Source organism: Acinonyx jubatus, chromosome A1, assembly GCF_027475565.1.
Source record: "Acinonyx jubatus isolate Ajub_Pintada_27869175 chromosome A1, VMU_Ajub_asm_v1.0, whole genome shotgun sequence".
Lineage (NCBI taxonomy): Eukaryota > Metazoa > Chordata > Mammalia > Carnivora > Felidae > Acinonyx > Acinonyx jubatus.
The window spans coordinates 11,329,627-11,357,085 of record NC_069380.1 but is presented as its reverse complement, the minus strand read 5'-3'; the positions used below and the strand labels follow the sequence as shown (position 1 = coordinate 11,357,085).

The window sequence follows — 27,459 nt, the reverse complement described above, 5'->3', positions numbered from 1 at the left end:
GCTTCTTGGTGCAATTGTGAATGGGATCAGTTTCTTTATTTGTATTTCTGTTGCTTCATTATTGGTGTATAAGAATGCAACTGATTTCTGTACATTGATTTTGTATCCTGCAACTTTGCTGAATTCATCTATCAGTTCTAGACTTTTGGTGGAGTCTATCGGATTTTCCATGTATAGTATCATGTCATCTGCAAAAAGTGAAAGCTTGACTTCATTTTTGCCGATTTTGATGCCTTTGATTTCCTTTTGTTGTCTGATTGCTGATGCTAGCACTTCCAACACTATGTTAAACAACAGCGGTGAGAGTGGACATCCCTGTCATGTTCTTGACCTCAGGGGGAAAGCTCTGTTTTTCCCCATTGAGGATGATATTAGCTGTGGGCTTTTCATAAATGGCTTTTATGATGTTTAAGTATGTTCCTTCTATCCTGACTTTCTCGAGGGTTTTTCTTAAGAAAGGATGCTGAATTTTTTCAAATGCTTTTTCTGCATCGATTGACAGGATCATATAGTTCTTTTCTTTTATTAATGTGATGTATCACATTGATTGATTTGCGAATGTTGAACCAGCTCTGCATCCCAGGAATGAATCCCACTTGATCATGGTGAATAATTCTTTTTATAAGCTGTTGAAGTCAATTTGCTAATATCTTATTGAGAATTTTTGCATCCATATTCATCAGGGATATTGGCCTGTAGTTCTCTTTTTTTACTGGGTCTCTGTCTGGTTCAGGAATCAAAGTAATACTGGCTTCATAGAATGAGTCTGGAAGTTTTCCTTCCCTTTCTATTTTTTTGGAATAGCTTGAGAAGGATAGGTATTATCTCTGCTCTAAATGTCTGGTAGAATTCCCCAGGGAAGCCATCTGGTCCTGGACTCTTATTTGTTGGGAGATTTTTGATAACTGATTCAACTTCTTTGCTGGTTATAGGTCTGTTCAAGCTTTATATTTCTTCCTGTTTGAGTTTTGGAAGTGTGTGGGTGTTTAGGAATTTGTCCATTTCTCCCAGGTTGTCCAGTTTGTTGGCGTATAATTTTTCATAGTATTACCTGATAATTGCTTGTATTTCTGAGGGATTGGTTGTAATAATTCCATTTTCATTCATGATTTTATGTATTTGGGTCATCTCCCTTTTCTTTTTGAGAAGCATGGCTAGAGGTTTATCAACTTTGTTTATTTTTTCAAAAAACCAACTCTTGGTTTCATTGATCTGCTCTACAGTTTTTTTTAGATTCTATATTTATTTCTGCTCTGATCTTTATTATTTCTCCTCTTCTGCTGGGTTGGGGTGTCTTTGCTGCTCTGCTTCTATTTCCTTTAGGTGTGCTGTTAGATTTTGTATTTGGGATTTTTCTTGTTTCTTGAGATAGGCCTGGATTGCAATGTATTTTCCTCTCAGGACTACCTTCACTGCATCCCAAAGCGTTTGGATTGTTGTATTTTCATTTTCGTTTGTTTCCATATATTTTTTAATTTCTTCTCTAATTGCCTGGTTGACCCATTCCTTCTTTAGTAGGGTGTTCTTTAACCTCCATGCTTTTGGAGGTTTTCCAGACTTTTTCCTGTGGTTGATTTCAAGCTTCATAGCATTGTGGTCTGAAAGTATGCATGGTATGATCTCAATTCTTGTATACTTATGAAGGGCTGTTTTGTGACCCAGTATGTGATCTATCTTGGAGAATGTTCCATATGCACTCGAGAAGAAAGTATATTCTGTTGCTTTGGGATGCAGAGTTCTAAATATATCTGTCAAGTCCATCTGATCCAATGTATCATTCAGGGCCCTTGTTTCTTTATTGACCATGTGTCTAGATGATCTATCCATTGTTGTAAGTGGGGTATTAAAGTCCCCTGCAGTTACCACATTCTTAATAAGGTTGCTTATGTTTGTGAGTAATTGTTTTATATATTTGGGGGCTCCTGTATTCGGCGCATAGACATTTATAATTATTAGTTCTTCTTGATGGATAGGCCCTGTAATACATAATGCCCTTCTTCATCTCTTGTTACAGCCTTTAATTTAAAGTCTAGTTTGTCTGATATAAGTATGGCTACTCCAGCTTTCTTTTGACTTCCAGTGGCATGATAAATAGTTCTCCATCCCCTCACTTTCGATCTGAAAGTGTCCTCAGGTCTAAAATGAGTCTCTTATAGACAGCAAATAGATGGGTCTTGTTTTTCTATCCATTCTGACACCCTATGTCTTTTGGTTGGCGGATTTAGTCCATTTACATTCAGTGTTATTATAGAAAGATACGGGTTTAGAGTCATTGTGATGTCTGTAGGTTTCATGCTTGTAGCAACGTCTCTGGTACTTTGTCTCACAGGATCCCCCTTAGGATCTCTTGTAGGGCTGGTTTAGTGGTAATGAATTCCTTCAGTTTTTGTTTGTTTGGGAAGACCTTTATCTCTCCTTCTATTCTAAATGACAGATTTGCTGGATAGAGGATCCTCGGCTGCATATTTTTTTCTGTTCATCACTTTGAAGATCTCCTGCCATTCCTTTCTGGCCTGCCAAGTTTCAGTAGAGAGATCGGTCACGAGTCTTATAGGTCTCCCTTTATATGTTAGAGCATGTTTATCCCTAGCTGCTTTCAGAATTTTCTCTTTATCCCTGTATTTTGCCAGTTTCACTATGATATGTCGTGCAGAAGATCGATTCAAGTTACGTCTGAAAGGAGTTCTCTGTGCCTCTTGGATTTCAATGCTTCTTTCCTTCCCCAGATCAGGGAAGTTCTCAGCTATGATTTCTTCAAGTACACCTTCAGCACCTTTCCCTCTCTCTTCCTCCTGTGGAATACCAATTATATGTAGATTATTTCTCTCTAGTGCATCACTTAGTTCTCTAATTTTCCCCTCATACTCCTGGATTTTTTTTATCTCTTTTTTTCTCAGCTTCCTCTTTTTCCATAATTTTATCTTCAAGTTCACCTGTTCTCTCCTCTGCCTCTTCAATCCGTGCCGTGGTTGTCTCCATTTTATTTTGCAGCTCATCGATAGCATTTTTTAGCTCCTCCTGGCTGTTCCTTAGTCCCTTGATCTCTGTAGCAATAGATTCTCTGCTGTCCTTTATACTGTTTTCAAGCCCAGCGATTATTTTTATGACTATTATTCTAAATTCACTTTCTGTTATATTGTTTAAATCGTTTTTGATCAGTTCGTTAGCTGTCGTTATTTCCTGGAGGTTTTTTTGAGGGGAATTCTTCTGTTTCGTCATTTTGGATAGTCCCTGGAGTGGTGCGGAACTGCGGGGCACTTCCCCTGTGCTGTCTTGAATAGCTTGCGTTGGTGGGCGGGGCCGCAGTCAGACCTGTCTGCCCCCAGCCCACCGCTGGGGCCACTGTCAGACTGGTGTGTGCCTTCTCTTCCCCTCTTCTCGGGGCGGGATTCACTGTGGGGTGGGGTGGCCCATCTGGGCTACTTGCACCCTGCCAGGCTTGTGGTGCTGGGGATCTGGCATATTAGCTGGGGTGGGTCGGCAAGGTGCACGGGGGCGGGGCAGGCTCAGCTCGCTTATCCTTCGGTGATCCGCTTCGGGAGGGGCCCTGCGGCACTGAGAGGGAGTCAGACCTGCCAGAGGGATGGATCCACAGAAGCACAGTGTTGGGTGTTTGGGCGGTGTGAGCAAGTTCCCTGACAGAAACCATTTCCCTTTGGGATTTTGGCTGGGGGATGGACAAGGGAGATGGTGCTGGCGAGCGCCTTTGTTCTCCGCTGAGCTGCGCTCTGTTGTCCCGGGCTCAGCAGCTCTCCCTCCCGTTGTCCTCCAGCCCTCCCGCTCTCTGAGCAGAGCTGTTAACTTACAGCCTTCCAGATGTTAAGTCCTGCTTGCTCTCAGAACACACTCCGTCTGGCCCCTCTGTTTTTGCCAGTCAGTCTCGGGGGCTCTGCTTGGCTGGCGGGCCGCCCCTCTGCCCTGGCTCCCTCCCGCCAGTCCGTGGAGCGTGCTCTGCCTCTCCACCCTTCCTACCCTCCCCTGGATCTCTCATCTACGCTTGGCTCCAGAGAATCCGTTCTGTGAGTCTTCTGGCGATTTTCTGGGTTATTTAGGCAGGTGTGGGTGGAATCTAAATGATCCTCAGGAGGCGGTGAGCCCAGCGTCTTCCTACGCCGACATCTTCCTAGCCACCTCCATTTTTACTTTTAATTCCCTTGCCTTTGGAGGTGTGTCAAGGAAGAATTTGCTGCGGCTGAGGTCAAAGAGGTTTTTGCCTGCTTTCTCCTCTAGGGTTTTGATGGTTCCCTTGTCACATTCAGGTCCTTTATCCATTTTGAGTTTATTTTTGTGTATGGTATAAGAAAGTGGTCTAGTTTCTTTCTTTTGCATGTTTCTGTCCAGTTCTCTCAGCACCATTTGTTGAAGAAACTGTCTTTTTCCCATTGGGTTCTGTTTCCTCCTTTGTCAAAGATTAGTTGGCCATACATTTGTGGGTCCAATTCTGGGTTCTCTGTTCTATTCCATTGGTCTAGGTGTCTGTTTTTGTGCCAATACCATACTGTCTTGATGATGAAAGCTTTGTAGTAGAGGCTAAAGTCTGGGATTATGATGCCTCCTGCTTTGGTTTTTTTCCTCAATATTACTTGGGCTATTTGGGGTGTTTTATGGTTCCGTACAAATTTTAGAATTGTTTGTTCTAGCTTTGAGAAGAATGCTGATGCAATTTTGATTGGGATTGCATTGAATATATAGATTGCTTTGGGTATATAGATTGCATTTTGACAATATTTATTCTTCCTATCCATGAGCATGGAATGTTTTTCCATTTCTTTGTATCTTCTTCAATTTCCTTCATAAGCTTTCTATAGTTTTCAGCATACAGATCTTTTACATCTTTGGTTAGGTTTATTCCTAGGTATTTTATGGTTCCTGATGCAATTGTGAATGGGATCAATTTCTTTCTCTTTCTGTTGCTTCATTATTGGTGTATAAAAATGCAACCAATTTCTGTACATTGATTTTTGTACGCTGCAACTTTGCTGAATTCGTGTATCAGTTTTAGCAGACTTCTGGTGGAGTCTGTCGGGTTTTCCATGTAGAGTATCCTGTCGTCTGTGAAAAGTGAAAGTTTTACTTCATCTTTGCCAATTTTGATGCCTTTGATTTCATTTTTGTGGTCTTATTGCTGAGGCTAGGACTTCCAACACTATGTTAAACAACAGTGGTGAGAGTAGACATCCCTATCGTGTTCCTGATCTCAGGGGAAAGCTCTCAGTTTTTTGCCATTGAGGGTGATATTAGCTGTGGGCTTTTTGTAAATGGCATTTATGACGTTTAAGCATGTTCCTTCTATCCTGACTTTCTTGAGGGTTTTTATTAAGAAAGGATGCTATATTTTATCAAATGCCTTTTCTGCATCTCTTGACAGGATCATATGGTTCTTCTCATTTATTAATGTGATGTATCACATTGATTGCTTTGCGAATATTGAATCAGCCCTGCAGCCCAGGAATTAATTCCACTTGATCATGGTGAATAATTCTTTTTATATGCTATTGAATTCGATTTGCTAGTATCTTGTTGAGAAGTTTTGCATCCATATTCATCAGAGATACTGGCCTGTAGTTGTCTCCCCCCCACCCCCGCTGGGTCTCTGTCTGGTTTGGGAATCAAAGTAACGCTGGCTTCATAGAATGAGTCTGGAAGTTTTCCTTCCCTTTCTATTTTTTGGAACAGGTTGAGAAGGATAGGTATTCTCTCTGCTTTACATGTCTGGTAGAATTCCCCAGGGAAACCATCTGGTCTAGGACTCTTATTTGTTGGGAGATTTTGATAACTGATTCAATTTCTTCACTGGTTGTGGATCTGTTCAAATTTTCTGTTTCTTCCTGTTTCACTTTTGGTAGTGTGTATTTATCTAGGAATTTGTCCATTTCTTCCAGGTTGTCCAGTTTGTTGGCATATAATTTTTCATAGTATTCCCTGATAATTGCTTGTATTTCTGAGGGATTGGTTGTAATAATTCCATTTTTATACATGATCTTATCTATTTGGGTCCTCTCTCTTTTCTTTTTGAAAAGCCTGGCTAGAGGTTTATCAATTTTATTTTTTCAAAAAACCGACTTTTAGTTTCATTGATCTGTTCTACTGTTTTTTTGGATTCTATATTGTTTATTTCTGCTCTGATTTTTATTCTCTTCTGCTGGGTTTCGGGTGTGTTTGCTGTTCTGCTTCTAGTTCCTTAAGGTGTACTTTTTTTTTTTTCCTTTTAGTACTTTGAATATATCTTGCCTGTCACTTCTGACCTGCAAAGTTTCTGCTGAAAAATAAGCTGATAGTCTTATGGTGGTTTCCTTATATAGAATACTTTCTTTCTTGCTTTTAAAATTTTCTTTCTTTGTTTAGGTTTTGATATTTTTATTATAATGTGCCTTGATATGGATCTCTTTGGATTTATCTTGTTTGGGACACTCTATGCTGCTTGTGCCTGCATGTCTGTTTCCTTTCATTGTCTGTTTTGTCTTTTACTTTCATTTGGAATACATTGCTGTGTCTCATTTTGCCTGTCTCTGTGTCTGTGTCCGTATTAGGTAGTTCAACTATGTCTGCTGGTCTGGAAGGAGTGGCCTTATGTGGGAGAGCCTATGGGGCGCAGAAGCACAATCACTTGTACACCAGACTCAGATGCTCCAGGCCTGTTCCCTCGGAGCTGCATGGACCCCCTGCTCAGTGGTGCCAGACTGTTGTGGCTGTATTGCTGGGAGGGCTGGTCCCTGTCCTAGCTGGCTCTGCATCTGGAGCAACTGATGGAGGTGTGCAAATGGGGTTGGGTTGGTGCCTGGCCTGGCTGGCTGTGAGGACCTGCTGAGATGCAAGGTTGTACAGGACTCTCAATGGGGGCATGTTTCCTGGCATTAGCAGTCTAGAGTGGCACTTGCCAGTGCTGGGCTCAGCATGGCAGAAAGAACAAAAATGGCTTCTGTCCATGTCTCTCAGTCTCCATGTAGAGCCCCAGGTGCTTCCTGACTCCCTGGCAGGTACTCCAAAATTAGTAAGTCGGTCTCCTTCACCTGTGATGTGTGCACTTTTTGATTTGGTATTTATGTACTGGTTTCTGGGTTGACTGAGTACCTGTACATGAGGGCTTTTAAGGGTGAGCACTGGGTGTTATATGTAAGTGATGAACCACTAAATCCTACTCCTGAAACCATTATTACACTCTATATTAACTACCTTTGATTTAAATAAAATTAAAAAAAACATAAAAAGGAGAGTAGAATTCCCTTTCCTTACAGTTCTAGAATTTTCTTGGACCTATTCCATTTTGGTTTTCATAGTCAGGTGTTTTGGGGACTCATGTCTCATGCAGGATGTAAGGGCCAGGGTTCCTGATATAGATCTCAAATATTTTGCTTTTCAGAAAAAAGCTTATAACTTTGAGAACTTTCCTGACTATGGAACACTGTGCCAGGAGTGTGTGTTTTCTTTGGTGAGACCTCTTGCCTCTTTTACCTGTCTCCGTGCTTTTCCTTTTTGTGAAGGCTCTATTCATCCAGTTTCTAGGTCTTTTTTCTGTGGGAATTACTCTGAATATAATTGTAGATTTTTGGTGTCCATTGGAGGATGTGAGCTCAGGATCTTTCTATGCTGCCGTCTTGAACCCTCCTCTCCTCAAAAAAGTTACTACAATTAGTTAATAGTTGTACCTATGGTAACATAAAAAACATCTTGGCTCATACTCCCTGTTACAGGCTACTTCTAGAAAATTACTACTGAAGATTTGGCTATTGTATGTTAGAAAAGCAAGTTACATCTGTTAGTCTAGGTAAATATGAGTAGGAAGACAGTAGCAGTTAGATTGTTGTGTGTGTCTGTGCCCCTGTGTTTTCATGTCAGGTAGAGCTAGGTGAGGGTTGCAACAGACTCTATAATCCAAAGTAGGAGTTTTGATTCTATTTCCCAATTTTAAGGATGACAACCTCATGATAGGTGTCGATGATTAGAGCCCTCACTCTTGTGATTTCTCTTTGGCTCATTATAGAGAGAGCTGGTTGAAAGTCACCATCTTAGCCATGTCCACTTACAACGAGGTTACAGATAGGCCCTCTCTGGAGCAGGAACTGTGAGTGCCAGCCATGGACCCTAGATGAATGGTGCCCCTTGCGGTTGTCACTGTGGCAACCCCCATGCACATCTGTAAATGTACGTCAAAGGCAAAGATCTTCTAACCAGAAATAAAATCCATGGTCAATATGTATTTTGTCTTTTTTTTTTTTTTTTTTTAAGTCTAAAGGAAGTTCTGAATAGAAGATCAACCAAGATTACATCACAAAAACTTTAAATGTATTTACAGAGTGAATAAGTTACATAGATAAACTTTGAATATGTTTCTGATGTGCAACTGGTTTACATGCACACATCTAACACTTGACAGCATTAAGTTTAAGGAGAAAAGTGAAGAATGGCCCTTTACATATATGTTACAAACAAAACATGACATCTCTTAAGTAACAAAGTGACAACTCATAGTTTATCTTTATGATTCTACTTCTGGCTATCCAAATGGATATTAAAATATGCATGCGTGACCGGTGAAAAGACTTGGAATTTGTAATGTGAATTTAACTTTTTTCTACAAAATGGCAAAGTTGGTTAAAATTAACACTCATCCTTTTGTAGTATAAATATGCTCATATAAGCAACCTTCTAGTAAAAAGCAGCCAAGACCTTTACAAAAAGGTCTGTCTGGACCATATTTGGTGCTAGGGTCCTAATCACAGACTCCTGCAAAGAGATCCAGGGCTTTCAGAAACAGTAGCCTAGCAACATAAGAAAGGTACTTCATAGCAGCTCCTTTTAGATACAGTAATTGTATTCAAATTACAGTGTATATTAAATTGTCCATTTACAATTCCCTCTTCACATACACAGGCTGTCAGCTTTTGACCGTCTTACAATTTTCAGTGGCCAGCTTCATTCTGCCTGTCCCTTCCTCAGCCCACCAAAAAAAGAAAAAAAGGAAAAAAAAAAAAGAATGTACAAGTTTTAGAATATAAAACATTTTTTAGTGAAGAAAACATTGCACTTTTGCCAATCTAAAACTGTTTCTAGAAAGGAAGGTATTATTCAGTGTAGTCGGCTTTGGTATGCAATGGAAGTCACTTTCTTCAGTAGTGAGTTGCATCTGCTCAGTGAAATGATAACACCTTTGTGCCACACAGCATGATGGATGGAGTCTGTCCCAGAATGTTCTATGCTACCTTGGTTCTTATGGTATTGCTACACGTTGGAAGTTCTGTCATCCTGTTTAGAAAAAGTCCTACAGGTAACAAGAGGGAGAACAGTCTGACCAAGCCTTCTGAAGGCTGAAAAGACACTGAATGACATCACCCCAGCATGACAGCACCCCCAGCTTGGAACGCATGGGGGATGGGAGGCTCCTGTCAGAGACTAGTGCCAGAAACACTGGAGTCTGGAAGAAAAGCAGTGAGGACCCGGTAACTCTGGGCCCTGCGAATCATGTCCCGGATCTCCATGTTCAGCTCCATCAGCTTGGTGCAGATTTCGGTCAGGCTCTGATTAGACCCTACCAACGCGTAAGTACCCGTTTGTCCCAGAGTTTGATGACGGAAATAAATATTCAGTAGTGTCTGGACCTCATCATCAGAACTGCTTCCAAAGATGTCATTGGGCCACAGACTTCTGCAATTAAAAAACAGCACAGATTAGAGGCACTATTGATCACAAAGTTGGGAGGTTATTAGCCTCGGTAATATAAGAATATTACTTAAAAACACTAGCTTTGAGATATAACTCACATACTATACAATTCAACCATCTAAAGCATACAACTCAATGGCTTTTAGTATATTCAGAGTTTTGCAAACATCACCATAACCAACTGTAGAATGTTACTGGTTTTGATGAAAATATCTAAAGCTTCTAACTATCAGAACGGAATTTGATTTGCTATAACATTCTGATTCTGACGAATGTGAAGATAGTATCAAAATGTAAGGGGACAAGGATACATTCAGATAATAGTTCTCAAAGTATACTCCAACATAATCTGAAGTGTTTCAACATTTTTAAGGATGACCAAAAGGCGAAAAATAACGCCTAGACTTTAGACACACAAGTTCTAAAATCTGATCTTTCTGGCGTGGTAAAGAGCTGAGAAGGATGTGTATAAAATATCTGGATGTCCCTTCTGTAGTGATTCAGTCCCCCACCATGACAAAGTAACTATTAGGCAAGGATTTCCTTTAACCATTTCTAAAAGCAATAGTAGAGTTACCTGCATTCCCTGATTTGCCGTAAAGCCTTGCCAAGTTCATTGTTCTTCAGGCACTCCAGCATGGACTGGATGGCCGCTTCGGTGGATGTGAAGGTTGGCTCAGACCATGCACCCTCTATATAGAGAGGGTCAGCTGCAATGGCCGCAGTGGCCTCCTTCAGGTTTTTCTTTAAGTCACTCAGTTCCCTGGACATATTTAGCAGCTGTTAAAAAAAAAGTTATTTTTATTGTATTTAGTTGCAAGCTGGATTTTGCATCCCTTAGAGAAGAAATCTTCATTGTATTAAGGTCTGGTTAAGCACAAGCTTAATATCTTGGTAAGCTAAAACAGGACAAATAAAATTACTACATGGGATGTGTAAGGGGTTGGATGCATTGGATAACTTTATGTATCAACCACTGGGATACTCTCCTTAGATGAGGGGCTAACATTTCCTTTGACATGTTTTCTATTTAAGTAGACGGACAAACCCAGAGTTAAAATGCGTAAGACAATAGGCTTGGGTGGAGCTGGGTTCAAATGCCAATTCTGCACTGCACTGTGGGACCGTAGTCAAGTACATAGACTTATATGTGCTTCAGTTTTCTCATTTGTAAGACCGAAGACATTACCTGCCTCACAGGTAACTTTAAAGATGAGACGATGTATATAAAATGCTTAGTATTAAGCATTTATGTGCCAAATAAATGTAATCATAAACATAGATCTTGCTTGAAAAAGAATTTTTTCTCACTATTTGTATGCTATGGGAAAAGATGAAAGATACAATTTAAGGAAGAAAAATCTCAAGGTGATGTTAGTATTCATGTTACAGAGGTAAGAGATATTTTACCTCAAAACTTCTCCGTTGGTAGCAGCGATCATAAAAAGAGAACCTACGTCACTTCTTCGTGCCCCCAAAATATACTATGGAAGTCAGCTGTTTTGTAATTTGATCTCAAGGGCATTTTAATGACTTGATGTGCACTTAAAGGTTTATTTTGTCCTTTGTAATGTAAGTTGATGATGTCTTCTTTGGAAAGTTGATGTATCCAACATTTTCATCTTTCTTCATTTCCAGCTAGCCCACGGGGCCAGAATTATTTGTCTTCGCACAGATGCCTATTAAATGCAACTACCTACTCCAGTACTAGGCTTAAAATTTACCGAGGTAATTCTAAGTAAGATATCAGAGAAAGAGCTTGGGAAGACGGCAGAGTAGGGGGACCCTGAGCTCCCTTCCTCCAGGGACAGCCTGAGGCTACAACTTCATATAATGCAACACCCTCTGAAAACAACCTTAAGACCAGCAGAACAGCATTTTCACAGCTAAAGATATAAAGAAAGGCTACATCGATAGGGTGGGAGGGGCAGAGACATGGTAAAGAACTAAACTCCAGGTGTGGCGATCCACAAGGAGGAAGGGTATCACAGGTGCAGAGCTCCCTGAGGAGTGAGGGGATCAAGCCCCACATCAGGCACGCCTTGTCCTGGGAGTCAAAATGGGGAAGATGAGCCCCCACACCATCCAGCTTTGAAAACCCCTGGGGCTCCAGAAGAGGGGGAGGACTATAGTAAACTGAGGTTCTGCTTTTAAAGGGCCAGCACACTCTATCAATCATTCTGAGGCATTTCAGAGGCAGTAGTATTAAAAACATCTGGGCTATATATGAAGCAGATTTATTGACTAATTTTAGGGCATGTGTCAGACGGGCAGGGACTTATAGGGACTTCTGGGAATAAAAGTGTTGGTTTCTTCCTCTCAAGTCTAGCCGGCCTGATGCTGGGGGTAGCCAGTTCTGCCAATCTCTACCACTGCTAGCTCTGCCATGGCAGGCGGGCCTCTCAGCCAGAAGGTACCAGGGGCTAACCCCCACTACCAGCAGACCTGTGGCACCTGTAGCCAGGCAACTCAGCCAGCCTAGGTGGGGTCAGCCCTGCTCCCCAACATGCCTGCAGGAATCCTGGCCCAGTAACAAAGGCAGGCACGTACAGCCCACAGAGGAGACGCCCCTGGCATGCCTGGTTCTCCTGACCAGGGGCATGTACTACAGGGCTCCGGAGGACACCTTTTATATAAGGCCACTAATTTCAAGATCTAATACAAGGAAATAGAGTTAGACAAAATGCGGAAAGAGGGAAATACGTTCCCAATGAAAGGACAATATAAAACCTGAGAAGTCCCGAACAAAACAGATGAGTAATCTACCTGATACAAGTTCAAAGGAATGGCCATAAAGATACTCACTAGACTTGAGTAATAACTGAAATGAAAAATACAATAGAGGGAATTAAAAGCAATTAGAGGATGCAGAAGAATGGGTCACAATCTGGAAGAGTAATAGCATACAAGCTGAACTGCAAAAAGAAAACCACATTTTAAAAAAATGAGGCTAAGTTAAGGGATCTTTGGACAACATCAGTTTTACTAACATTTGCATTATAGGGGTCAGAAGGAGAAGACAGGGGCAGATAAGTAGTAACAGACAACTTCTCTAACCCTGAGAAGGAAATACTCCAGATCCAGGCCCAGAAGTACAGAGCGCCTCGAACACAATGAACCCAAGGAGGTCACATAATATTTAAAATGTCAAAAAATTAAAGAATCCTGAAAGCAGCAATAGGAAAGCAACTAGTTACACAGGGGGGAAGCCTCATCAGGCTATAAGCTGATTTCTTGGCAGGAATTTTGAATAGATCATGCCACTGCCTTTTGGCCTGCAAAGTGCTAAAAGGAAAAAAGTCTATAACCAAGAATACCCTACCTGGGAGCTTATCATTCAGAATTGAAGGAGACATGGAGTTTCCCAGATGAACATTAAAGGAGTCTATCCCCACTAAACCAGTCTTATAAGAAATGTAAGGGACTTCTTTAAGCAAAGAGTCCAGAAATAATGAAAGGAAAAAATTTCACTGGTAAACCTATACTAAAGATGGTAGGTCATTTACTTAGTATAATGGCTAAAAGAAAAAACTAGTAAAATCCATTATATCTACAAAAATTAGGTGATACACAAAATAGATATAAAATATACATACGTAAAATGGGGGAGGGAATTAAAGATGTAGCTTTTAGAACATGTTTGAACTTCAACTTAAAACATATTGCTAGACACATAGGATGTTATATATGAACCTCATGGTAACCACAACCAGAAAAGCATAACACTGAAGAAAAGAAAGCCATCAAAAGGCAAGGAAAGACAAGAAGAGAAGAGCTATAAAAATAACCAGAAAACAAGATACTACCTATGAGTACATACCTATCAATAATTGCTTTCAATGTAAATGTTCTAAATGCTCCAATCAAACCCCTAGAATGAATGAATATATAAAAAGAAAACAAGATCCACTTATATGCTGCGTACAAGAGACCGACTTCAGACCTAGAGACATGCAGACTGAAAGTGAAGGAATGGGAAAAATATTCCATGCAAATGCAAGTGGAAAAAAAAGCTGGGGTGGCAGTATTTATATCAGACAAAATAGACTTTGAAGTAAAGACTAACAAGAGACAAGGACATTACATAAGGATAATCCAACAAGAAGATATAGCAATTGTAAATACCTATGTACCCAAGCCTAAGAGCACCTATATAGATAAAGCAAGTATTAACAGACATAAAGGGAGAAACTGACATTAATACATTAGTAGGGGAATTAAATACTCCTTTACATCAAGGAATAGATTATTCAGACAGAAAATCACAGCAGATTTGAGTGCCATAAGACTAGATGGATTTAGGATTTAACAGATATATACTGAACATTCTGCCCAGGAATACAATACACGTTCCTTTCAAGTGCACATGGAACATTCTCCAGGACAGATCACATGTTAGGCCAAAAAACAGATCTCAATAAATTTAAGTAGATAGATACCATATCAAGCATCTTTTGTAATCACAATGGTATGAAAGTAGAAATCAATTTAAAAAGTAATGGAAAAAAACACATGGAGCCTAAACAACATGCTATTAAACAATGGATCAATTAAGAAATCAAAGAGAGAAAAATATCCCAAGACGAATATGGAAACATAATGGTTCAAAATTGATAGGACTTAGCAACAGTATATATATATATTTTTATGTTTTATCTTTGAGAGAGAAACAGAAACAGAGTGCAAGCCAGGGGAGGGGAAGAGAGAGAGGGAGACACAGAATCCAAAGCAGGCTCTAGGCTCTGAGCTGTCAGCACAGAGCCCGACTTGGGGCTCGAACTCACAGACTGAGATCATGACCTGAGTCAAAGTCAGACACTTAACCGAGTCACCCAGGCCCCCTTGCAATAGTATTTCCAAGAGGAAAATTTACAATGCTACAAGCCTACCTCAAGAAATAAGAAAAATCTTAATCTAGCCTGACATCTAAAGGAACTAGAGAAAGAAGAACAAACAAAGCACTGTTAGTAGAAGAAAGGAAATGACAAAAGATCAGAGTAGAAATAAATGAAATGGAATCTAAAAAAATGGAAAAATGAAACTAAGAGTGGCTTACTAGAAAAGATAAAGACTGGGGTGCCTGGATGGCTCAGTTGGTTTAAACGTCCGACGCTTGGTTTCGGCTCAGGTCGTGATCTTGCAGTTCATGAGTTCAAGCCCCACGTCTGGCTATGTGCTAGCAGCAAGAAGCCTCTTTGGGATTTCTCTCCCCTTCTCTCTCTGCCCCTCCCTGGCTTGTGTGCATTCTCTCTCTCTCTCTCAAAATAAACATTAAAAAAATATGTTGAGTAATTCCTAGGAATAATCTTCCAAGACTGAATCAGGAATAGAAAATCTGAACAAATTGCTAGTAATGGAATTGAATAATCCCCAAACTCTCAGCAAACAAAAGTGCAGGACCAGATGGCTTCATGGGTGACTTCTACCAAACATGTAAAAAAGTATTTAATACCTATCCTTCTCAAAGTATCCCAAAAGTTGAAGAGAAAGGAATGCTCTAATGCTATATATGTAAAAATTGTCAACAAAACATTTGCAAACAGAGTTCATCAATATATTAAAAGGAGCATTTGCCATGATTAAGGGGATTTATCTCAGGGATATAGGGATGGTTCAATAGCTACAAATCAACCAATGTGACAAGCTACATTAACAAAATGAAAGATAAAAATTATATGATCTCAATAGATTCAATAAAAGCATTTGACAAAATTCAGCATACATTCATAAAACAACCTCTTAAAGTGGGTATAGAGGGAACATACATCAATGTACTAGAGGTCATATATAACATACCTGTAGCTAACATCATACTCAACAGGGAAAAGCTGAAAGCTTTTCCTCTAAGATCAGGAACAAGCCAAGGATGCCCACTCTTGCCATTTTTATTCAATATAGTACTGGAAGTACTAGCTACAGCAATCAGACATGAAAAAGAAAGAAAAGGCATCCAGATTGGTAAGGAGTACATTAAACTGTCACTATTTGCAGATGTCGGGATACTATATATAGAAAACTCTAAACTCCACCAAAAAATGATTAGAATCAATGAATTCAGTAAAGTTGCAGGATACAAAATTAATATACAGAAATCTGTTACATTTCTGTACACTAATAGCCAACTATCAGAGAAATTAAGAAAAACAGTCCTATTTACAATTCCATGAAGAAGAATAGAATGCATAGGAATAAATTCAAGGAGGTAAAAGATCTGCACTCTGATAACCATAAGACGTTGATGGAAGAAGCTGAGGATGACACAAATGGAAAGATATAGCATGCTCACTATTGGAAGATTATTTTAAAAAGGTCAATACTACCCAAAGCATTCTACAGCTTTCGTGCAATTCCTGTGAAAATACCAATGGCATTTTTCATAGAACTAGAACAAATCCCAAAATTTATATGGAATCACAGAGCCCCCAAAGCCAAAGCAATTGTGAGACAGAACAGCAAAGCTGGAGGTATCCCAATCCCAGACTTCAAACTATATTACAAAGCTATAGTAATCAAAGACAGTATGGTAGTGGAACAAAAAGACACACAGACGCTTGGAAAATAGAAGAGGGCCTAGATATAAATCCATAGTTACACAATTAATGGACAAGGAACAAATATATGATGGAGGAGAAAAAAATCTTTTCATGAAATGGTGTTGGAAAAATGAGACCACTTTTTAATACCATGTCCAAAAATAAAATGTAAAGATGGGCAGTATACTCTTGGGCACTGGTCTTATCAATATTTTTTTGGATACATCTCTTCAGGCAAGAGCAACAAGCGCAAATAGAAACAAGTAGGATTACATGCAACTAAAAACTTTTTGTGCAGTAAAGGAATCCGTCAATAAAGTGAAAAAGCAACCTATTAAATGGGAGAAAGTATTTGCAAATGATGTATCTGATAAAGGATTAATCTCCAAAATACATTACCACTCATACAACCTGATGAAAAAATGGGCAGAGGACTTGAATAGGCACTCTTCCCAAAGACCTACAAATGGCCAACAGTCCAAGGAAAAGATGTTCAACATCACTAATCATCAGGGAAATGCAAATTGAAACCAAAATGAGGTACCCCTTCACACCAGTCAGAATGGCTAATATCCGAAAGATGAGAAATAACAAGCGTTGGGGAGACTGGGGAAAGGAAGCCCCTGTGCACTGTTGGTGGGGATGTAAATTGGGGCAGCCACTGTGGAAAAACAGTATGGAAGTTCCTCAAAAAATTAAAAATAAAACTACCGTATGATCCACTTATTCCACTACTGGGTATCTTACCCAAAGAAAACAAAAACACTAATTAGAGGAGATAAATGTACCCCTTTGTTTATGGCAGGGTTATTTACAATAGCCAAGATAATGGAAGCACCCCAAGTGCCCATTGATAGATGAATATGTAAAGAAGACGTGGTACAAAGATACACACACATATACACACAATGGATAATTACACAGTCATAAAGACAATGAGATCTTGCCTTTGACAACATGGATGCATCTAGAGGGTATTATGCTAAGTAAGTCAGATGGGAAGAGATAAAAACTATATGATTTCACTTACATGTGGAATCTAAAAAACAAAACAAAACAGAAACAGATTCAAATATAGAGAACAAACTTGTGGTTGCCAGAGGGGAGAAGGGTTGGGGACTGGGTGAAAGATGTGAAGGGGATTAAGAGGTACAAAGTTCCAGTTGTAAAATAAGTCACAGGGATGAAAAGTACAGCATAGAGTAAATAATATTATAATAACTTTGGTAACTACACTTACTGGGGTGGCATTCCCTAATGTATATAAATGTGGAATCAGGATGTTGTATGTGTAAAACTAATATAATATTGTATGTCAAGTATACTTTAATTAAAAAAAGATATTAGAGAATTTTGTGTGTATAATTTTTAAGTTTGCAAGTCAGTATCTTAATTATTTTAAATCTAGGGATGTCTTATATACTGTGTGTATGTATGTAGCATTTAAAACTTACCTAGATTTAAAATAACTGGGGAGAAATCACTTTAAATTTACTATATTTAAATAATTATGCAAAACATATATACACATGGTATGAATACTTAATTTCTTAATCTAAAGTGAAACTTAAATTGCTTTGTAAATATAGAAAATGGCATCAGTCACATTTGCATGTGCATTAGTTTTTGAGCATAGATGGACTCTAAGGATCCTGTTAGTATTTGCTAGAATAGTAATAAGAGCAACCTTTACCTTGACAACATGTCCTATAATTTGTATCAACTGTGTTCTCTTTTATCTAATAATCTGCAACGCTGTGGAGGAAACCTGTTTGTTTCCTACCCCGCCCTTGAAATTGGCCTTTGGAAGTATCCTTAAAAACTACCCATTTTCCTTTCATCACTGGCATTTGTGTTTCTCCTCCTCTCCCCTCCTCCGATGTGCGGTTTCCTGGGCTCCCTCCTCCCCTCACCACTCTTGCTAGGATGGTTTCATAAACTCCTGGCTGTTCACTGGTGCCCAGCACATCTGTACCTTTAGTCCACCACATCTCTCCTCCGACCTCAGCTCCTCACATTTAACTGCCTGCGAGATGTGGTTAAGCCTGGGCGTGGTCTACTGGGGGAGAAGTCGTCTCTGACCCATAGGTGTGGATACACTGTGGACTCAGTCCTCTTTATCCCTGTCTCAGAGGTGGCAGGTACAAAAAGCTAAATCTCAAGAAGAAAACCCACAATACCGGGAACGTTTTTAAGTATCGATGTCCAGACCACCAGGGCCAGGACGAGGGTGGGCCAAGTGAGGCCTTTCGGCACAGCATCGGGGAGGCCCTCGCTCTCAGGGTCGTCCTTCAATTTTGAGCCGAGGCTTGTCGCTTGCCTCACCCCAGTCCTGGTGCTGCTAGATCAATTATGTGGGAATCAGATCGCTCGAACAGTTGTAAGTGGGATGGGAGGAGAGAAGAAAAGGAAAGGAATGATCTGCATGGTAGGACTTGGGGTCGGGAGGTGTGTGGCTCACCTCTGGCATGGAGCTGACTTCGTGCACCTGGCCGATGAGCTTACAGTAGGACTGAAAGAGCAGCAGCAGCTGGAAGTGCAGCTTATATAATCTCTGACACAGTTCCAATTGCTAGAGAGAGAGTTTGCATGGGAAGAAGTCGTTATTAAAGATCACTCTTGTATAGCAAGTGAAGTCTCAGGGTAGAAAAACATGTTTTTCTCTCTAAATCAAGGAAACATAACTAGCTGTTCTTATTCCAGATGAAACGGAACAATAGAATCCAGTCAATAAATATCAGTGAGAAAAATCACAATATGATATAGAATCGTTCCTGGAAGTTGACCAATTAGAGAGGAGTAGTAGCTATAAAGGGACTCCGGGAATCGCCACATTGCCGTATATTTGCCAATTATGCATCTACAAATTATGACCACGGTCATCTTCATTGTGGTTGTCATAATTTTTATAAGCTAAAATTGTTTGAAAAATTTTTTATTAAAGGGAAATTTAATTTTTCAATTGGAGACATTTTTCAATTTTTATTGAAAAGCAAAATATTAAGTCATTCTAGGTGCTAAATTTATAAATCCAGCAGTTTGGGAGGTTACTCCATGAGACAATTGTGGCGGCCTTTTTGGGTGCAGACGCTCATCTTAAAGCCTGTGTAAACACAGCAGGCAGTCATATGTTCCACTAAGGTGCTGTATCTGTTTTGTTGACAGTGCTTCTACTCGGTGCTCAATAAATGTTTGTTGAATTACAGAGATAGAAAGGGGCTACAAGTGCTTCCAAAAAGGAGAAATTAAGTACACATTCAAAACTCTCCGTGGAAAGAATATCAAAAACTGGTCCTCTAAAATGGCCCTTGAGCCCTATAGATACCTCTGGAATTTAAAATGTTTTCATTATATGGCTTATGTATACCATGAGGGAAAAGTACATCTTGAGTAATTCCAACACCAACGATCATACTACTCTTTGAGCCGTATCTGCTTGCAATGGCCTCTACACTTCGCCTGTTTTATTTGAAGAATGAGTTAGCTCCTAGGTGGTGGATGTGGATTCTGTGACAGGAAAAGTGCAGCCTTCATGAGATAGAATTTCATGGCTCAGCAGGCACCAGTGAAAGTGGGTTAAATATGTGGCTTCAACTAAACATGTCACTGTTCAGTTTTCAAATGTGGTTAAGTAAGGATAAATAGGCCCTTTCTTTTGCTAATAGTCATAAAGAACTCAGAATGGAGAGCTTCTGAGGTCATTTAAAATTGTTCCCCCAAATGAGTTGAGGGAGAGAAATTATAAGAATCTAAATTTAGGCTTTAAGAAGATATCCTATAGTGTTGTTAACAGACTTTTGATCCTAATTGTTAAAAGTTACCAAAATCATGCTAAGGCTATAGTGAATGAAGTTTTCTTTCTCTTGTCCTTTCCCTGGCCCCTGGGGGAAAAGAACCATTCTAGATTTAGGTTGAGACTTATTTGATCTCTCGGTGCTGATAGTGAACATAAGTTTAAAGAAGTAGCTACACTCACAAATTTAACCCAAATTAGATCTTTGGTTGTTTCAGTAAAGCATTTTGTTTTTTGATCACTTAAACCTTTCTTTATGGAAGTTTGTTAAAATCTGATGTAAAAGATAACTGCCAGAGTCTTGCGGATAAATAAAGTATTGTTTAAATCATCACCTTCACAATTTAGGGTGAAACCTAGCTATGAAAACTCTGTCCTTTGTAAGTGTAAGATAATGCTGGTTATTACTCAAAATATCCCACTGATAGTATGAGAATTCATAGCAACTTAAGTTTCTACTTTGGGACAAAAGCAGCCCAGAATGCTACTAATTCACTGCACGTCTTGTCTACCAAATAAAATAAAATGAAATGCAAAGGGGAAAACATGCTAAGAGATATAACAGTAACAGTAAAAATAAGATTTGTTATGGGTCCATGCCTAAAATGGACAAAGAGTATGAAAGAAAGTTAACTTACTGCAAGAGATTCCATTTGCTACACAGCAAGCATGGCACAGGAAACAAAGGAAAGGAAAGAAAGTACAGGGTCAGTGTAATGCATGCAACGGAAAGCATGGCCCTCTTCCAAGAGCAGAACCGTCAGCATAAGTATTAGCATTGCTTGCCCAAACTTGATAAACGGTTGCACATCTTGTACCCATTCAACATGCACAGCGGTCCAGTTAAAAAGAAGCTTGAATGGGAAACATGTCACTGAAAAATATAATTCGTAATCGTTTAGATCCTCTGATTAGTTGGTTTAGGTTTTGTCAGTCTTGGACACTAGAAGTGCAAACTTTTATTGCTTGAAGGTTTTAGTGTTTAACTGTAAATAATATGCGAACATAGTAAAACTGTGAGGAGACCAACTGAGTAACTTGAAAGAACTGTAGCCCAAACAAATTATGCTATTGCTAACTATCGGTTAAGGTAGAGTCTTTAATCTGTTTGGTTTCTTATCTGCTCAACTATGACTATCCAGTTAACATAGAATATAATTAACCATCTAAGTGGCATTTTCTTTAGATTCAGCTCAGCTTCCTCATTAAGAATATTTTATAGGACTGCTAGATGTAGTCATGTCAAAGGAATAAATCTAGTCTGTATAATCTCAAACAAGAGTGAGATATGACAAATAGTTTTCTTGTATTTCATTTCTTATAATTTTATCAATTTTTAAAAGTAATCTAGAACTGATGGGTAGTTTAGCATATAAATTTGTAACTGGGCCATGTTCCATTATGGCTTCCATTTTTTGGTGTCATCATAACCATAGACGTGGCTTTAAGGAAAGTGTGAGTGTGTGGAAAGATAACCAGAATCTGACAGAATACTAAAAAAAAATGTCCATTCCTAATTATGGATCAACATATCTGGTTCTGGATTTTCAGAATATTTAAAGACATATCTAACTCAGTTTCTAATCCTTGGTAGGAAAAACCACTTATTTTAAAGCTCTTTCTAAAAAAAAAAAATCTCTGGGTTGTTACCAGTTTAATGTATTATATTCAATATAAGGTACCATATACACAAAAGATAAAACTATCAAATTATTAGTATCTTCAAACATAAAGCCTCACCATTACCAACCACCTCCAACTCCACCCTCTGCTCTCTGAGGGTCTTTTCTTGCCTCACCTGTTACTCATATTGTGTAAGTTACATACACTGATGACTACTGTGTTTATTGAGTAGTTTTTTGGACCTTGGCCATGAATATCTTTTAAAGCTTTGAAAGATAAATATGTTGAAGCCTGTGACATAGATTACACAGCCTGAGGTATTTACTGTTTTCAAGAAAACTTCATGCCTAGATGTTTTTATAACCAAACCTTAAGTACTGAAAAATGTGCGATCTTTTCACTGTTTTCCAAAACAAGGTTGTAATCCAAGAAAATCATCAAATCAGTTAAAGCAGAATGTCCTCTGTTCAATAAAGGCAAATGAGCCTTTTTGACTTCAGCTTGGTGCTGAGGAATTTCATTGTCAATCAGTTCCTCCCACTCAGCTCTCAGGGCACAAAACTGTATTTCTTGGGGGATGGCCAACCTGACACACAGCAGTTCTCGGGGTCTGTCTTAAAGTCTCCTTTTTAGGTAGGCTGGTGCAAGCTGCCTTGATATTTATTATCTCAGAATCCTTTCCTAGGCCACAGGCTGGGGCCTCGTTTGCATTTAGAGCTCTCAAAAAGATAGTGAAAAATGCCTTTCTGGGGGGTGATTTTATGGAAAATGTTAAAACCTTTTATCTCTCCTGTGCTAATATTTTCCTGTATTCAGGTTTTAAAAATAATCCCCTCATAAGTCTTTATGAACGTATTTATGTTTGGGTGACTTAAGATTCCTTTTGAAACTGTTATGGGAACGTCACCATTTTATTTGGTCAAAAGGATTTTCTTCAAGCTCCACTCCTGCACTCCTAATATCACTTGATTTATAAATTGGAGTTAGAGGTAGGTTTTCTCAAATGAGGAAAAAAAGGCCAAGAAACCAGGATGTTCAGAACTGATCACAGGCAGTGTAGCTTAAAAGCCCAGAATAATCTGGTTTGTTGTTCATTAATAGTAGCATAGCCATTCTTGTTTCTCTGTACTCTGCTCTGAAATGAGTTCTATGCTTATAATGTAGCCCAGCAGGTAAAAACCTGACAAATTTTCACCATGACAAAAGATGAGCCACAGTGTAATGTAATAGCTATTATTTTCATCATATTTAATCTCTGAAAGCCACTGGTTTAAATTAAATGGGATAAAATTTAGACCATCTAGCCTCATGTGGCAGCTTTCTTAACTCAGATGCATCTAATCTCCTAAGTAGGTATAAACAATATGTATTCGTCTATTGCTCATATCACTTGCGTCTGGCACACTGATGTATTATGTTTGTTGAGCAGCTTTTTGGACCTTGGCCATAAATACCTTTTAAAGCTTTGAAAGACCAATACCTTTAAGCCTATGATACAGATTACACAGCCTGAGGTATTTACTATTAAAAAAATATTTTTAAAGTTTTATTTATTTATTTATTTATTTATTTATTTATTTAGAGTGCACATAAGTGGGGTAGGGGTATAGAGAGAGGGAGAAAGAGAATCTCAAGCAGGCTCCACGCTGTCAGCACAGAGCCCAAAGCAGGGCCCGATCTCACAAACCGTGAGATCATGATCTGAGCCTAAATCAAGAGTCAGACATCTAACTGGCTGAGCCCCCCAGGCACCCCTGGTATTTACTATTTTTAAGAAAAATTTAACTTCAGCAGACATTTCCTTTCAGTCAACACAGGAAAAAGGATTCCTTACAGAAGAGTAACTGACTCTATCTGAAGGATGATGTTTAATAAATTAGCTGCAGAAACTGTCACTTGTCTTGTTCAATTTGTACAAGAACAGAGGTTTCAGGCTTCTCATAGATTATACAGGGATAAGTAGTATATAAATGAGAGAGATACTGCCCATAAAGATCCTAGTAATTGGAATGATGGTTTGAATATAAGATGAAATGTAGTAGGGCTAAATGTAAATCATTGTCCTGGAGTCCAAAGAGTCAAATGTTCAAGTAGTGCTGAGAAATGCCTGTTGAGTTGGGAGTGTGCCAACTAAAATCACCTATAACAAGTGAAATGGAAACCTCTCCAGCTTTGTAGTACCTGGGACGTGAGCCGTATTCGTTAATTGTATGGCTAAGACCCATGCTGCTGCCTGGAGTCCCTGGAGCTGAGGGTCTCCTCCTTGGCCCACACTTCTGTTAATTTCAACTACCTAGTGGTAGCCAGGCCCGATGACTTCCATGGGAAATGGAGAAGTCAGTGGAAACCAAAATTCTTAATCAGAAGTGCTGTTTTGGGTCATGAAGAGATGTGTCCCTCCTTTTGCTCAGGCTGAGAAAACACTGGTAAAGCAGTGTCTGCAGATGAAACTGCTCTCATGAGACACACGGAGATCATACTCCTTATCTTATGTTCTACTCAGTGAGTACTGTGCGTTATTCGCAGAGAATGGCTATTATAATCTCCCAGAAGCCTAAATCATTTATTAATCATGCCTGTCTTTTAAAATAAGCCTTCCCTCAAAAATACTTCCCCAACATTACTAATGCTGTTGTTTTTTTTTTTAAGAAACTGTTTTGTTTCGTACACACACTGAGAGCATGTACAGTACCTTTAATATATGCCCAAGCAAGCAGGTTCAGCAGACGGGCACTTGAATCTTGTGTACGTAAAAATGCTTCTCACACAGGCAAAGAGCAACACTCTCAAATGGGGGCTAATGGGTACCGCATTTTTCCTGAAACACACAGCCCTATTTATCTAGCTCTCAGTTGCCTACTTGGGGGCCTGACGTACAGAGACACATTTCTCTTACAAGAAAAACAGCAGTGCAAGCATCATGATGGTTGGCACCTGGCTCTTGCCTTCAGTGTTAGGAAGTCAGTGTGCAGTGGGAATGTGGAGGAAGGCAGACCAGAGAGGCAGCTGGTTTCTGCCCAAGCTCACCGCTGCCACGAAAGAAGGCAGGCCTAGTGTTGCTGGTTCTTCCTTTTTAGAGATGGCATTCTGTTGTAAGTGTATGTGTATGTGTGAACAATTTTAATTTTTTAATGTCAGGCCAATTCAGAAAATATCGTACAAGCTTAATACGTCTGTGAATTGGGTGACAGTGCACAGGCCACCAGTGTAAACTTTCTGCATTATTTTGAGTCTGGAACTTCATGTTAGGAATAAAAGAGAAACTGGAAAGTAAATATTAAATATCCAGCAAGGAGCTGTATCCTCTTCTATAAACCATTCCACAGCAATGTCTCACTTCTGTCGCCTGTTAGGAATGAGCAGAAATCAGCTTGTGCAAAGACCAGACCAGACTTGGGTAGGGCTTGGGGGTGGGAAGACTCTATATGCCTGTGTGTATATACTGTCTCCATCTCTAGCAGACTGACATCTCTGAGAGCTCAACTCAGAGCTTTAAGTTTAGTAAGGCAAGTACTAATCCTTCCATCAAGTACAGACTTTACTGAAACAGAAACATCCATGTAATAATCACTGGCATGTTTGTTCCACTATTTATATTCAGACACAGATTCTGTGAATCACAAGGTCACTTCCCATCCCCATTCCACTTGTCTCCGTGCAAATGGTGCTCGGAATAACTGGCAACATCAAACTGTTCCAGAAGACAGGGAATCTGACTGAACAAGAGAGTTGGAATCACTTGAGGTTAGGTAAAGCTGTGTTCTGAGGTCAAACATTTGTTGGGTTTTGCTTGGGGACGGAAGCCAAATGGTAGCTGTACTTAGCAACTCTGGACATAAGATCATTATTTCAAGGGGGTGACCCCATCATCTGTCCTCAAGGCCCACCTTTAGTAGCATGTAAAGACTTTTCCCCAATTTGCCCTCATAGCCCATTTTCAGCCCTGCATGAGTGTTATCTGCAATAGGAACACAGTCGTCCTCATTTTTACACTCCCCACAGTGCCTAGCCATACCTCACTTACAGCAGTGGTTCAGGTAAGGTGGGTGGGGCTAGAGAATATGCAGTTTAAGCTGCATTTCCAGTGGCCAAACTACATCCAGCATCTACTAACAAAACAGAGAATTTAACAAAGCATCCTGAGGATTTAAATAAATCACCCGGCCTTGACTGACTCAGAAAGCACTCTCTCTGGTAGATGGTATACAATTGGTCTTCCAGACCAGCTTTGTCCTCAGAATTGTCACATACAAAAGACCAAAAGCATCTTCTTCAGGACATTTGTTCATTGTCTGAATTCTCTGGTCATGAGCGTGTCCACACTTTATGCAGGGCAATTCTAATGCACTGAGCTAATATCAGCAATGGGAAGAGAGCCAAGCTGGTTTTGCAAAAATGCTGGAAACATCAGACTCAGATTTTGGCCTTCTGTTGACCTTTTCCTATAAGCCCACTCACATCCCTTCTGGTATTTCATACAGGTACCTAAAACCACACAGACATTTAGACAGATGCTGGAAATTGTCCTTTAGACTTTTCTGTGTGTATGTTTTTACCTTTAAACTAATCTGGCCTATAGAGGTAGCCTCTCAACTTCAACTTTCTTACCTGCAAAATTGAAAAAACCCTTCAGAGACTGTTGGAATAGATCAAATTAGATTATAGATGTACAGTGCGTGAAAACTATTAGTTTCTTTCCATCCTTGTATTCTCAAGCCTTATTATAATACTAACAGAGTTGCCACAAATAAATACAGGAATGAAGAAATGAAGTCTAAAAACAAGAAAAGGGAAAGGAGGAAACAAGGACTACAATACAGAAGCACAGAAAGAGTTGGATGAAGAGGAAATGAAAAAGAATAAATGGGCAAGAAGGAAGAAGACTATGCAAAAACAACAGAAATCTCCCTTTGAGGGATGTGAGAAAAAATGGGGTGTGGGGAAGGAGCAACTGAACAAAATAACAGAAATAAACTACAAGTTCAACAGAAACACACGTTTGAAAACTGGAATGTTTGGGAAATAGGATAATTTAACCAGAAGTCCTATGTTTTTAGACTTAACCAGGAAGCCGTAAACAAATGAACAAATATTTTTTTTAACCCTTGTTTGTAAAAAATCTGCAGTGTATTAATACATTTTCCTGATTGAGATTTGATTATAGAGAAGGTAACAATTACATGATTGAGGGTAAATGTTTAGATAACTGTGTTTATATTCTATACAAACTATATCTTGAACGGGACTAGGTTTTTGCTAACCATAAGTCATAACCTGGTAACTTATCTCTGGACTGGATTAATGTTTATTTGAGAGACAAAGAGAAAGCACGAGTGTGGGAGGGCCAGAGAGAGAGGGAGAGAGAGAATCCCAAGCAGGCTCCATGCTGTGAGTGTAGAGCCCCATGTAGGGCTTTGTCTCACGAACCGTGAGATCATAACCTGAGCTGAAATCAAGAATCGGACACTTAACTGACTGAGCCACCCGGGTGCCCCAGGGCTGAATTTATTTTAACAGCAGAGTATAGTGGAGGGAGGATTGGGCCTGGAATCAGAAGGCATGGGTGCCACTGGATGGCTAAAAAATCTGTAACATAGGCAATATATATCATATAATGTATTTTAACATATAGCTTCTGGGGTATGCTCATGACACAGGTTATTTGGTGAAAATCCGAGTTACAGTCCTTCGAGGCAGCGCATCACAGCTGCATACAAAGGCACTGATGGAAAAGGCTAGAGTTTGTTGTATTTTGAACTGCACATTCAACTCTGCATTGCTCAGGGTAGACATCTCACATGATGTCATCAAACCCGTATTTTAAAAATGTAATATAGATAAACCATTTGT

The 27,459-nt window shown here is 39.5% G+C and overlaps 1 protein-coding gene across 8 annotated transcripts in view; it reads right to left on the bottom strand.

Annotated features, from left to right (window-relative positions):
* Positions 1-8,261: 8,261 nt before the first annotated feature.
* FRY (FRY microtubule binding protein) overlaps positions 8,262-27,459 on the bottom strand; it is a 441,627-nt gene continuing 422,429 nt past the window's right edge. For 5 of the 8 annotated variants that reach the window (XM_053214058.1, XM_053214062.1, XM_027064642.2 and 2 more), the window contains 4 exons: positions 20,625-20,642; positions 18,655-18,765; positions 10,238-10,440; positions 8,262-9,642 (listed from right to left, as the gene is read on the bottom strand). In XM_053214058.1, the coding sequence (XP_053070033.1) occupies positions 9,384-9,642; positions 10,238-10,440; positions 18,655-18,765; positions 20,625-20,642 (591 nt within the window). In that variant the 3' untranslated portion in view covers positions 8,262-9,383. The remainder of the gene's footprint in view (positions 9,643-10,237; positions 10,441-18,654; positions 18,766-20,624; positions 20,643-27,459) is intronic. The other 3 variants (XM_053214037.1, XM_015071010.3, XM_053214041.1) reach the window with 2 other exon arrangements.